General features: G+C 34.6%; 1 protein-coding gene across 2 annotated transcripts in view; it reads left to right on the forward strand.

Annotated features, from left to right (window-relative positions):
* PNPT1 (polyribonucleotide nucleotidyltransferase 1) overlaps positions 1-12,059 on the forward strand; it is a 44,954-nt gene continuing 32,895 nt past the window's right edge. Inside the window, exons 1-8 of one of the 2 annotated variants that reach the window (XM_019624706.1) lie at positions 1-180; positions 5,026-5,086; positions 5,694-5,768; positions 6,467-6,572; positions 7,432-7,481; positions 8,103-8,166; positions 8,264-8,311; positions 9,195-9,308. In XM_019624706.1, the coding sequence (XP_019480251.1) occupies positions 20-180; positions 5,026-5,086; positions 5,694-5,768; positions 6,467-6,572; positions 7,432-7,481; positions 8,103-8,166; positions 8,264-8,311; positions 9,195-9,308 (679 nt within the window). In that variant the 5' untranslated portion in view covers positions 1-19. The remainder of the gene's footprint in view (positions 181-5,025; positions 5,087-5,693; positions 5,769-6,466; positions 6,573-7,431; positions 7,482-8,102; positions 8,167-8,263; positions 8,312-9,194; positions 9,309-12,059) is intronic. The other variant, XM_019624707.1, reaches the window with a different exon arrangement.

Below are 12,059 nucleotides of genomic sequence, written 5' to 3' on the forward strand. Positions count from 1 at the left end.
TGATCGCGTGCCCGGTGTCATGGCGGCCTGCAGGCACTGCTGCTCGTGCCTCCGGCTCCGGCCGCTGGGCGATGGCCCCCTCCGTCTATCAGGGCGGGATCGGGCACTCACCCAGCTGCAGGTGCGAGCACTATGGGGTGGCATGGGGTCCCGTGCCGTGGCCGTGGACTTAGGCAGCAGGTAAGAAATGACGTGCGTTCTCTGTCCTTTCACAAGTCATCCTGTCCGGCTAGCCCAAGTACATTCATCTCCCAGGGCACGAGTCTAGTAACCCTGGTCTCTTCCCCCCTCTGTTTACCCCAAACCTAAATTCCAAATTTCCCTCTCTGGGGTTGGAGTCTGTCCCCCGGCACCCTTCCCGTTCCCCCCGTCTCCCAGCTCATGTCCTTTGCTTCTTGATCCTCCCTCTTGCCCGGTTCCTGGCTTCCTTTCTCCAGCAAAGTCAGCCCACCAGACTTACATTCTCCTTATTTTCAGGGATTTCTAGGCTCTGAAATTGGAAACACTCCACCTGGGGATAATGGGCTGACAATGGATGCTTACGTCATCCAATTCGATGTACTGCCTAAAAGCGTGGCCCTGGTTATGAAGGGAAGGGAAACGCCAGTTTATTGAACACCGGTTGTATGACACCCTCGTTTTAAATCTGAAGTAAAGGTTCTATTACCCCATTTTATAGTTAAGAAAACAGGGGCTCGGAAATGGTTAAGTAACTTTCTCAGAGCCAACAAAGCTAGTTCTATGAGACTAAGTGAATTTTGAACTTGGGTTTGTTACAAAGCCCATACTTTTTCCATGAGTATTTTTGCCAGAATTCACGTCTAAAATAACTTTTTAAAAACTCTACTTGAGTCATTTTTAAAATAATGAAAATGTGAACACTTACTTTATATGAATCTACATTTTATATTTTTTACATGTACTTTTTAAAAAGTTTACCCTAGTTCATACAAAAAACAGAAAAATCTGGTTTTGAATCCAGCCTTCCTCCCTAACTTACTAAATGACTGATCTTGAACAAATTACTTAATCACTTTTTTTATTTTGCAAAATGAGGAGACTGGACTAGATCAAGGGTCTGCAAACTTCTTTTGTAAGGGGCCAGATAGTAAATATTTTAGTCTTTGTGGGCTGCATACTGTCACATATTTCTGTGTGTGTTTGCAAGCGCTTTAAAAAAAACACATTCTTAGCTGAAAAGCTGTGTAGAAACAGGCTATATAGTTTGTTGACCCCTAGACTACATGATCTGTAAGGCTCTTTCCACCTCTGGCATTCGTTGATTCTGATTTTTTGAGGGAGAGGATATCTCTTCCATTCTTCAAGGACTGAACATTCTTCTCTGAAGAAATGCCCCAGAACATTTCATTCAACAGACACCTACTATGTGCTAAGCACTAGGGACTCAAAGCAACAAAATGAGCCCCTGCCCTCCAAATTTTTCATAAATATTCTTCTTTGAATCTTTTATTCATTAGTAAACCTTGACCTATTTTGTAGCTAGTTCTTTTTAAACCTGTGTCATGTGTTGTAACAACTAGATTCATAAATAGCATACTTGCTGGGTAAATAAATTCTTTTATCTCTGTTATAAGTTTGTTGCTTGCAACATTTATTGGGTGATTGCTGTGTACTATGCCCTTTATATTGTTATCATATGTATTCTTTACAGTGCCCTAGGAAGTTGTATACTATTGTGGTAAGTGTTTTTTTAGATATGTATTTAATACAGTAACCTTTGAGGAAACTGTTTAATTTTTTTATTGAGCATCTACTATATACTGGACACTGTATGAGGGATTGAGATAAACACAAGTTCAGTCCTGGGAAAATCACTGTGGGAGAGGTATGGACAGGGTGCTAAGGGAGCATAGAGGCATATTTATCCCACCCTAAAGCTTGCCATTGAGGGTAAGTCTTGAAGGGCAAGGAGAAAGTATCAGAGAAAGTGGCAAGTACAATTGCAGAGAGGTGAGAGAGTGCCTTTGAGAAGCTACAAATAACTTACTATGAATGGAGTAAGCTGATCTGTTTCAAACCTTCAGTGGCCTTTTTGTATGTCTGCAGAAACTGGGAAATAAGGCTGACAATGCTGCCTATTTCATATATATGTTATATATATATTATATATATAATATATATATATATAATATATATATAATATATATATTAAGATACAATTCATATACCATACCATTTACCCATTTAGAATGTACAAGTTAATGGTTTTTAGTATATTCATAGAGTTTTGCAATCATCACCATAATCAATTTTAGAATATTTTCATCACCTAAAAAAGAAATCTCTGACTCGTTAGCAGTAACTTTCCATTTCTCCCAAACCCCACAGCCCCAGGCAACCACTAATCTACTTTCTGTCTCTATGGATTTGCCTATGCTGGGCATTTCATATAAATTGAATCCTATGATATGTGGTCATTTGTGATTGTCTTCTTTCACTTCACATGTTTTCAAGGTTTATCCATATTATAACATGTATCAGTACTTCATTTTTTTAATGGCTGAATAATATTCCATTGTATGGATTATACCACATTTTGTTTATTCATTCATCAGTTGACAGACAATTGGGTGTTTCTATTTGGGGGCTATTACGAATAATGCTGCTATGAATGTTCATGTGCAAATTTTTGCATGGACATATGTTTTCTTTTCTCTTGGGTATATACTACACCTAGGAGTAGAGCTGCTGGATCATATGGTACTTCTGTGTTTAACCTTTTAAGAAATTGCCAGATTATTTCCTAAAGCAAGTGTATCATTTTACATTTCCATCAGCAGTGTATGAGAGTTCCAGTTTCTCCACATCCTCACCATCATATAACCAGCTTAGTAGATGTGAAGTAGTATCTCATTGTGGTTTTTTTTTTAATATAAATTATTTTTTTTCAATTACAGTTGACATTCAATATTATTTTATATTAGTTTCAGGTGTACAGCATAGTAGTTAGCTAGACATTTATATAATTTATGCAGTGATTCCCTCTGATTAGTCTAGTACCTACCTGGCTTATACATAATTGTTGCAATATTATTAACTATATTCTCTATGCTGTACTTTACATGCCATGACTGTTTTGTAACTACCAAGTTGTATTTCTTAATCTCTTCACCTTTTTCACGCAGTCCCCTAATGCCCCTCCTCTCTGGCAACCATCAGTTTGTTCTCTGTATCTGAGTCTGTTTCTATTTTGTTTGTTTATTTTGTTCTTTAGAGTCCATATAAAAGTCAGATCATATGGTATTTGTCTTTCCAGTCTGACTTATTTCACTTAGTATAATACCCTCTAGGTTCATCTGTGTTGTCGCAAATGGTAAGATTTCATTTTTTATTTTTTTATGGCCAAGTAATACTCCACTGTGTATATGTACTACATCTTCTTTATGCAGTTGTCTATTGAGGGGCACTTAGGTTGCTTCCATATCTTGGCTATTGTAAATAACGTTGCAGTGAACATAGATGTGCATATATCTTTTTGAATTACTGTCTGGATTTCTTTGGATAAATACCCATAAGTAGGTTTACTGGGTCATAAGGTAGTTCTATTATTAATTTTTTGAGGCACTGTATAGTTTTCCATAGTGGCTGTACCAATTCCCACCAACAGTGCATGAGGGTTCCCTTTTCTCCGCATCCTTGCCAACATTTATTGATTTATTGATGATAGCCATTCTGACAGGTGCAGGGTGATATCTCATTGTGGTTATAATTTGCATTTCTCTGACGATTAGTGACATTGAGCATCTTTTTTTTTTCTTTCTAAAGTTTCAGGTGTAAAAAACAACATAGTGAGTAGATATTTATGTACTTCACAAAGTGATAACCACAATAAGTCTATTGCCCATGAGCATCTTGGTCTATTGGCTATCTGTATATCTCATTGTGGTTTTGATTTGCGTTTCCCCAGTGGCTAATGATGTTGAGCATATTTTCATGTGCTTATTGTCCATTAGTAGATCTTCTTTGTAGAGACATCTATTCAAATCCTTTGCCAGTTTTTAAAATTGCTTTTTCTTTTTATTACTGAGTTGTAAGAATTCTTATATATTCTAGATACAAGTCCCTTATCAGATATATGATCTGCAAATATTTTCTCCTGTGAGTTTTCTTTCACTTTTTTTTAAAAATAGACCTTTTTTTTAGAGCAGTTTTAATTTCACAGCAAAATCGAAAGTACAGAGATTCCCCACTTACCCCCTGCCCCCCACATGCACAGCCTCCCGATTATCAACACCCCCATCTTTCTTTCACTTTCTTGATGATATCCTTTGAAGCATGAAAGTTTTTAATTTTGAAATCCAATTTATCTTTTTTCTTTTGTCAGTTGTGTTTTTGATGTAATATATAAGAAGACTTAGAAGTTTATAAAGATTTACTCCTATGTTTAACCCTAGGAATTTCATAGTTTTAGCTCTCATGCTTAGTGCTATAATCCATTTTGAGTTAATTTTTATTTATAGTATGAAGAAGGGATCCAACTTACTAACTTTTTTGCATATGGCTATCCAGTTGTCTCAGCACCATGGACTTGTTTTGGTACCATTGTTGAACATGAAGGTCTTTGTAGGCGATTTTTGAAGTATATATTTTGTCCTGAAAGCAATTAGGAAATTTTAAATGATTTTAAGTAGGGAAATGATCCAGTTTGTGTGTTAAAAGTCTACTTTAGTCAACAAGGGAAGGGATAACAAGAGACTATATACTAAGATGATAAATGGGAATTAACGTTTAAGAAGAGAGCTTCTTGACCCCTAAAATACTTTATTTCTCATTTAGATTACTCTTGTACCTTGATTTCTACATTCTCCCTTAAGCAGCTCTTAAATTCCCCTTGAAGTTTTAATAATGATTATGAACTCTATCCCTTTTTTTGTTTGATTTTTGCTGTGTAGGGGTCCTGTGGGACTTGGTAACCTTTAATCCTTCTGTTAGAATCTTTGATTATTTTATACTAAGCTGACTGATGACTTAAGTTTTTTTGTACTGGTTTTTATTTTTAAACAGAAAATTGGAAATATCCTCTGGAAAGCTGGCCAGATTTGCTGATGGCTCTGCTGTAGTACAGGTAAAAAGTCCAGTTTTTTACATTGTCATCTTAAAAATGGTTATGGAGACAGGTACTGATACTTTTTCAATATCACATAACTTCTTAGAATTGTGGTAATGGTAATTCAGACCATTTCTAGTGTCAGAACCATTCCAAATAACCAGGAGTCAGAGGGCTGGATATATTAAATTTCCTGTAAGAGCTCTTCTAAACTTGGGGTTCTGTTTTATTTTGTTAATAAATTCTATACTACTTTTCTAGAGAAAGTGATTTTACTGGCTTTTTCAATAGTAATCCTTGGAAAGTTTTTCTTTAAGTATAGCCTAAATTTTCTTATAAGAAGTAGAAAATATGATTGGATGTAACTAAGCTATCAGTGAGCCTTTTTTTTTTTAATTTCTATTGCTTTTGAAAAGCTCAGGGACTGCTCTAATACAACCATAATCATGCAGAAGGGATCGAGACTGGACTACCTGTGAAGAATTATTGTCATTGTCACTGGGTCATGGATAACAGTTCTCTTTCTTTGGGTTTAACTGGAGTGAGGATTCAGTTAGTCACTACTTACATGTTAATATCTGATTTTAAAGGAATTTGCCAATATTGTTGTTTGTGTTTAACTAAGTCAGGTGATACTGCGGTGATGGTCACAGCGGTCAGTAAAACGAAACCTTCGCCTTCCCAGTTCATGCCTTTGGTCGTAAGTATTTGCTGATTTATCTGAATTGTCATATAGCATAAATGTAGAATTTGTAATATTTTTGTCCAGTGTCTAGTGAGTGTAAAATGTAAACTCCCCACAACAAATGATTTTCCTTAGTTGTTTGATACTAAGTAATTAAAAGAATTTAAACTGATTGCTTCATAGCCAATTCTCATGTTAGCATACTTCAGAATGTTCAGGTTCGTAAGTTGACAACAACTGTTCAAGTGTATGAGTATTTTGATGTTGAATGAACAATTAATTCATTGCTTCATAGGTTTCCCTTCAGTATGAGCCTGCATGTATATGTTTGCTGAAGAGTAAAAACTTCATTACAATTTTATGGCATCTTCCTGTTATGAAAAGGGGGGTGATGCAGTTATATCTAACAGAGTCGACACCAAAATGTTCAACTTGACTAGAATAAGCTACGATGGCAAGTAGTGAAGCTAGGTGGTCATCCGACTGCTAAGTGGAAGGCTTTTTAAAAACCAGTTTGCTGAAACATTTCTATCAGTTCTCCTTTCCTTCAGCGATACAAAATGTTAAAAGTAAATAAAATATTCTCCACTCTTAGTATGGAATATGTTGTTAGCAACCTCAGCAAAATTAGCATCATCATCATAGTTCTTAGGGAATAGATGTTACAACAAAAAGCAGTCAAATAAACTTCATTTTCTTCACTGCTACTTCAGGTTGACTATAGACAGAAGGCTGCTGCAGCAGGTAGAATTCCCACAAACTATCTTAGAAGAGAGATTGGATCCTCTGATAAAGAAATTCTTACAAGTAGAGTAATAGGTAAGATGTTAAGATGGAAGCATTAGCCCTCTTTGATATGCCTGTTAACATCTCTCTCTTCCATCTGTGTTCTATAATATCTCTTAAATTTTCTTTTATTACATTAATACCTCCTAAGATTATTTACCTTCCGTATTCCCTCACTCAAATGTGGGCTACATGAGAGAAAAATTGTTTTGTTCACTACTGAATCCCCTGTACGTGGTACACTGCCTGGCACAAAATAGGTATTCAATAAATACTTGTTGACTAAATGAATGAATCTCTATTGATCATATAAATTTTGTGACCCACACCTCTACTCTATTTTCATTTTCATGTTTAGCATAGTAATTCCTAAAAGCATTATATTCACCAGCTAATGAAATATCTATAATCTTTCAAATCTTTGACATACTTAAATATTATGAAATTGTAGTTTATAGCTCTTCTACCCAGAAATTGCTGGGTTTTTTAATGTTTATATGCATTCATCAGACACAAAATACCAAAGAATATTTTTTTTGGTTTGCTATTGTTCTTAAGTCTCTTTCCTCTGCTTAAAAAACTGATACCTGTGGAATCCGAATGAAAAGTTGCTCCCCAATTTTAGACTTGTGTGTTCCTGCTCTGCTAATTTTTTGTTGTTAGGCATTGGTGTGTATTAATTGAAGCATTGACATTTATATTTGTCCTTTTCTATAAATTAGTCCAACAGGATTTTTTTTTCTTTTTCTTTTTTTTCTTTTTCTTTTTTGTAACACTATTGAACAGCTAGCTATATTAATTTTTAGCCTGGTGTTTTATTAGGGAAAAGATTTTGAACTGTAAAGCAACTTCTGTCAGTACTATTTAATGTTTTCTTTTTTTCTTTTGGCAGATCGTTCAATTAGACCTCTCTTTCCTGCTGGCTACTTTTATGATACTCAGGTAGGGTCTTCTTTATGTTTATTTGTTTCTATCTAGATCAATCAAAATTGTTTAATGAATCTCTATAATACTTCCTAGGCTAAACATTATAATGACCCATATACTTTAATTAATAATTATTTATTTGATAATAATAAATGTCCCTTGCAAATATATCTTTGCAAGGATGTCACTGCCTCAAGAAATTATTTTCTTAAGTATAAGACATAGGCATGTTATTGCATTGTAAAGTAATTCATTGGTTTGTTTTGTTTGTGCTTACAAACAAGAGATAATATTTTTACATAATAGAAATAGCTAACATTTACTGAATACTTTCAACATGCCCAGTATTGTAAATGCTTTACACATAATATGTCCAGTAATTTTCATAAGAACCTTTTAGGAAGATGCTATTATTTTCCCTTTAAAGATGAGGAAACTTTTGAGGCTTCATATAAGTAATTTGCCCATGGTCAAGCATAGTTAAATGACAATCAGAATTAAGGAGTTTGACTACAAAGCCCGTGATTTTAACAATGTAGCGCTCCTATATTTTAGGCGAAGATGTTAACTGAAATGATAATCCTCCCAAATCAAGCATATTTTGTTAAGTGCTTTGAATTTTTTCCCTTGTATCAGGTCCTTTGTAATTTGTTAGCAGTTGATGGTGTTAATGAACCTGATGTCCTAGCAATTAACGGTGGTAAGTATAAAAATAGAGATTAAAATTATCACTGTTGATTTTTTTAAAAGCAATGAAATATTTTTATTTCAGCTTTTTTTTTCTTTCTTTTTTTAAGCTTCTGTAGCCCTCTCATTATCAGATATTCCTTGGAATGGACCTATTGGTAAGTTAGAATTTGAAAATAAGAAACAGTTATGATTTTTCCAAAAATTCTAGTGAGCATGCTATATAGCAAGGGCATATGTTGAATTAGATGATATTCTAAGACTTCTTTCAGTTCTTTGAGACATTCTCATCCTCGACTTGGATTTTGTTTCTGATAGCAACATGTTATGGTATTAGAGATTTTGTGTCCTACGATACTTTGATTTTTTATTTGCCTCTCCTGTTTGAGGACTAGGAAATTGTCAGAGTATATACTCTTTCAAGATAAAACATATGTTTGTATTTACTATTATCAGTTATAATCATGCAATAGAAATATGATTCATCAAGTAAATAATTATTAAGTGTCCTACATGCCAGATACTGAGCTAAGCGCTAAAGGAACAAAGGCAAACGAGGCACCAGCAATTCAAAGGTGAATGAGGCAGTTGTTGTTTTCAGTGTAAGGGAAACACAAATAATTATTTATAAACAATATTATAAGGTATAGTCAAAATGCTAAGAAAATGATAGAGAAAAATGGGTTTAGTCTTAAGTAAGGCAGTGAAAGGGGCTTCTCAGAGTAGTCAACATTTAAGCTGAACCATAGTAGGATCAAATGGTAAGGATTTGCTTTAGAAAAAGTACAGTCTAGACCAGGAGAAGATCATGAGCATAATCAAAGAGGTATGGAAGAAATGGTGTATTTGAGCAACTCAGAGTAATCCAGTAAGGCAGGAAGTGGGGCGGGGTAGGATGTTCTGTGGGCTTAAATACCATGGTAGAAATATACACTTTATTGTGATCACAATTGAAGATAGGGGTTGAAGCCATCGCTGGAATCATGTCTTGAAAACTGAGAGTTTGTATTACACAATTGCCAATATTTTAATATATTTTAGGGGCAGTGCGAATTGGCATCATTGATGGAGAATGTGTTGTTAACCCAACACGAAAAGAAATGTCTTCCAGTACTTTAAATTTAGTAGTTGCTGGAGCACCTAAAAGTCAGATTGGTAAGTAGTTTAAGTACTACATTTGTTCTGGATTTTACTTACAAGTTCTGTTCTTAAAAATGCATTTAATTTAAACTTTTTTGTATGTGTATTTTGTTTATTAGTCATAAAGATTTTTGTTTTGTTTTATTGGTGCCTTATTTTGGTAGTACTCTTGCTTTATAGCAAACAATTCCTAGAAATACAGCACGTTGTACAACTTTGACTGAAATATACAAAAACCTTTACCAAGATATTGTAATTTTAGGAATTATTTTTAGATTGATAAGCTAGTTTAGAAATTAAAGTTCTAAACCTGGTTATAAGTTAATTGTTTTGTTAGCTTAAATATATTAATTTAGCTAATTGAGTCATTTTAAACCCATTTGATGTCCTCTGAGGAACAAGGGACCTATTTCTGAGGTGGAAAACTAGTAATAAAGTAGAAGAAATACACTGGGTCACCTACACTCCTTGTAACAAAAATGTCATAATTGCATGAGTGAAAATCAGGGCCTGATTCTATTGAAGAAGAAGGGGCTTTAACAGTCAGAAAGACCTGGGTTTGAAACCCAGCATCTTCCACACATTAGTCATGTGACTTTGGACAAATTCATTAAGGTCTCTTATCAGTTTATTCTTCTACATGACATTCGATGTCTGGGACTTTTTGACATAGTACCTTCTTATGTGGTAACATTTCGATAGAATGTAAACTATTAAACTTTTAGTGCTTTTTAATTAATGTGTGAAACACCTCATTTCCAGCTTCTTTTGGATTAGTGGTCAGTAATGGAGTTAGAATTAGGTGCTATACGATAGAACGAACACATGTAATAAGAATTATATGTTATCTACATATTATAATAGTTAGGGATTGTGTTTTAAACCAAGTAACAAGGCTTGACATGGGAATTTATTTTTCTCTCAGGTAAAAGAAATTCAAAGGTAGTGAGTCCAGGACAGTTATAGCAGCTTAAGAAATCCAGATTGCTTCTAGCTTTCTGCTCTATTATCCTCAAGGCGTGACCCTCATTTTCATGCTGATGAACGGGCCACCAGAGCCCTGGCCAACTTATTGGACTTATAGGCAAGAGGAAGGAAAAGGAGGGGAATAGCCAAAAGGTGTGTGCCAGCTGCGTGAGTTGCCCTCCTTTTTGAGGAGTTTTCCTGTAAGTCCCCAAACAGCAGCTTCCCCTTAACATTTCATTGGGCAAACTGTGACACATGACTACATCCTTGACTACCAGGGAGGCAAGGAAATGGTTTTTAAATTCCTCCTCCGGAAGGAGGAATCATACTGTGGAGAACTATCACAATGTAGAGAGGGCATTCCAAAGATTTAGGGAAGTCATGGATAATACAATTGTATTACATTGGATAATACATTGTATTTGAGCATCTCAGAAAGGGCCTTGAGCAAAGGATTGGTTTCCTGTTTAAGTTCACTTGGTCCACATCTGAAATGTTTCTTGCTTAAAGTTACAGTTTCAATTAGTAAATTGATTTGGCTACACTTTACAGAGTTGTGAAGATTAGAGTCCAGGTTTATAAAGTGCCCAGCATAATACCTAGTAGGCATACCATACAGTTAATACCTGCTATTATTAAGACAGAAATAAACTTATTTCTAAATGGTCACATAGCCTCTATTTGCCTTAGAGTTTAACCACTCTAATTTTAAGTAGACGTAGGAATGAACTAAGGATCTTTACTGTATGTATGTCATGCCATAGAAACCCTCTAGGTAGCCTTTGAGCTGGCTGTTCTCAACTGTTGCCCTCTAGATGGAAGAATGAGACTCTAAAGAGTGCATGAACCATCGGAAGGTAGTCTTGAGTAATTAGAGGGAGGCTGAGACTGATTCAGAACCAACCTGTAAGGAGACTGGTTTCAGAAATTACCAGCCTCCATTTTATGATTTTTATATCGCTATTTCCATGAAGATATTTAGCCAGCTCTCTGTGGTTTCATAAAGGTGCACCATATGTACATCTGACCCCATGTTCATGTTAAAGTTAATATTGGGTCCAAGTCAAATACCACCACCATGGAACTTCTGGGATACAAAAATACAAAAAAGTAATTGCTACCATTTCATTATTAAAATATTAGTAACCCAAATCTTTAAGGTATGACCTTTTCGGGGCAAGAATAATTTCTTTGCGCTGTCAGCTACTAGATTACTTCAGCAACCATTATTCTGCACAGTGCTATTTAGATACTTGTTTTCAACTAGTACATTTATAATAATATCACTAATCTTTCTGTGTATACTAGGACATAATTCAGGAAAAGTATACCAGAAACAATTTTTAAGAAAATTGTATCTAGAATTCTCATAGCTTAAAATAATCTCAAAAATCCTTTAACTACTGAAAATGGTTAATAGTTTAGAGTAATCATTTTAACAAGCTTTTTTGTTTAAATTTTTACCTTTATGTTAGTGCTATCCAGTAGAACTCTCTGGAATGAAAGAAATGTTTTATATCCAAATATGTAGCTACTGAGTCCTTGAAATATAACTGGAGTGACTGAGGAACTGAATTTTTAATTTTATATAATTTTAATTTATTTAACTGCAAATAATCATATTGGACCAGTAGTTACTATATTGGACAACACAGATCTATAGACTCAAAACTATAAGGAATTTTCTTACAAAACATTTTAAAAAATGAATTGCTTTAAAGTTTAATTGGTGAAACAAAGTTTATTTGAGGAGTATTCATTTTCTTTACCATATCCTTTCATATTCTCTTTTTAAAATCA

The sequence above is a fragment of the Hipposideros armiger genome, unplaced genomic scaffold (genome assembly GCF_001890085.2).
Source record: "Hipposideros armiger isolate ML-2016 unplaced genomic scaffold, ASM189008v1 scaffold_602, whole genome shotgun sequence".
In the NCBI taxonomy this organism is placed as follows: Eukaryota; Metazoa; Chordata; class Mammalia; order Chiroptera; family Hipposideridae; genus Hipposideros; species Hipposideros armiger.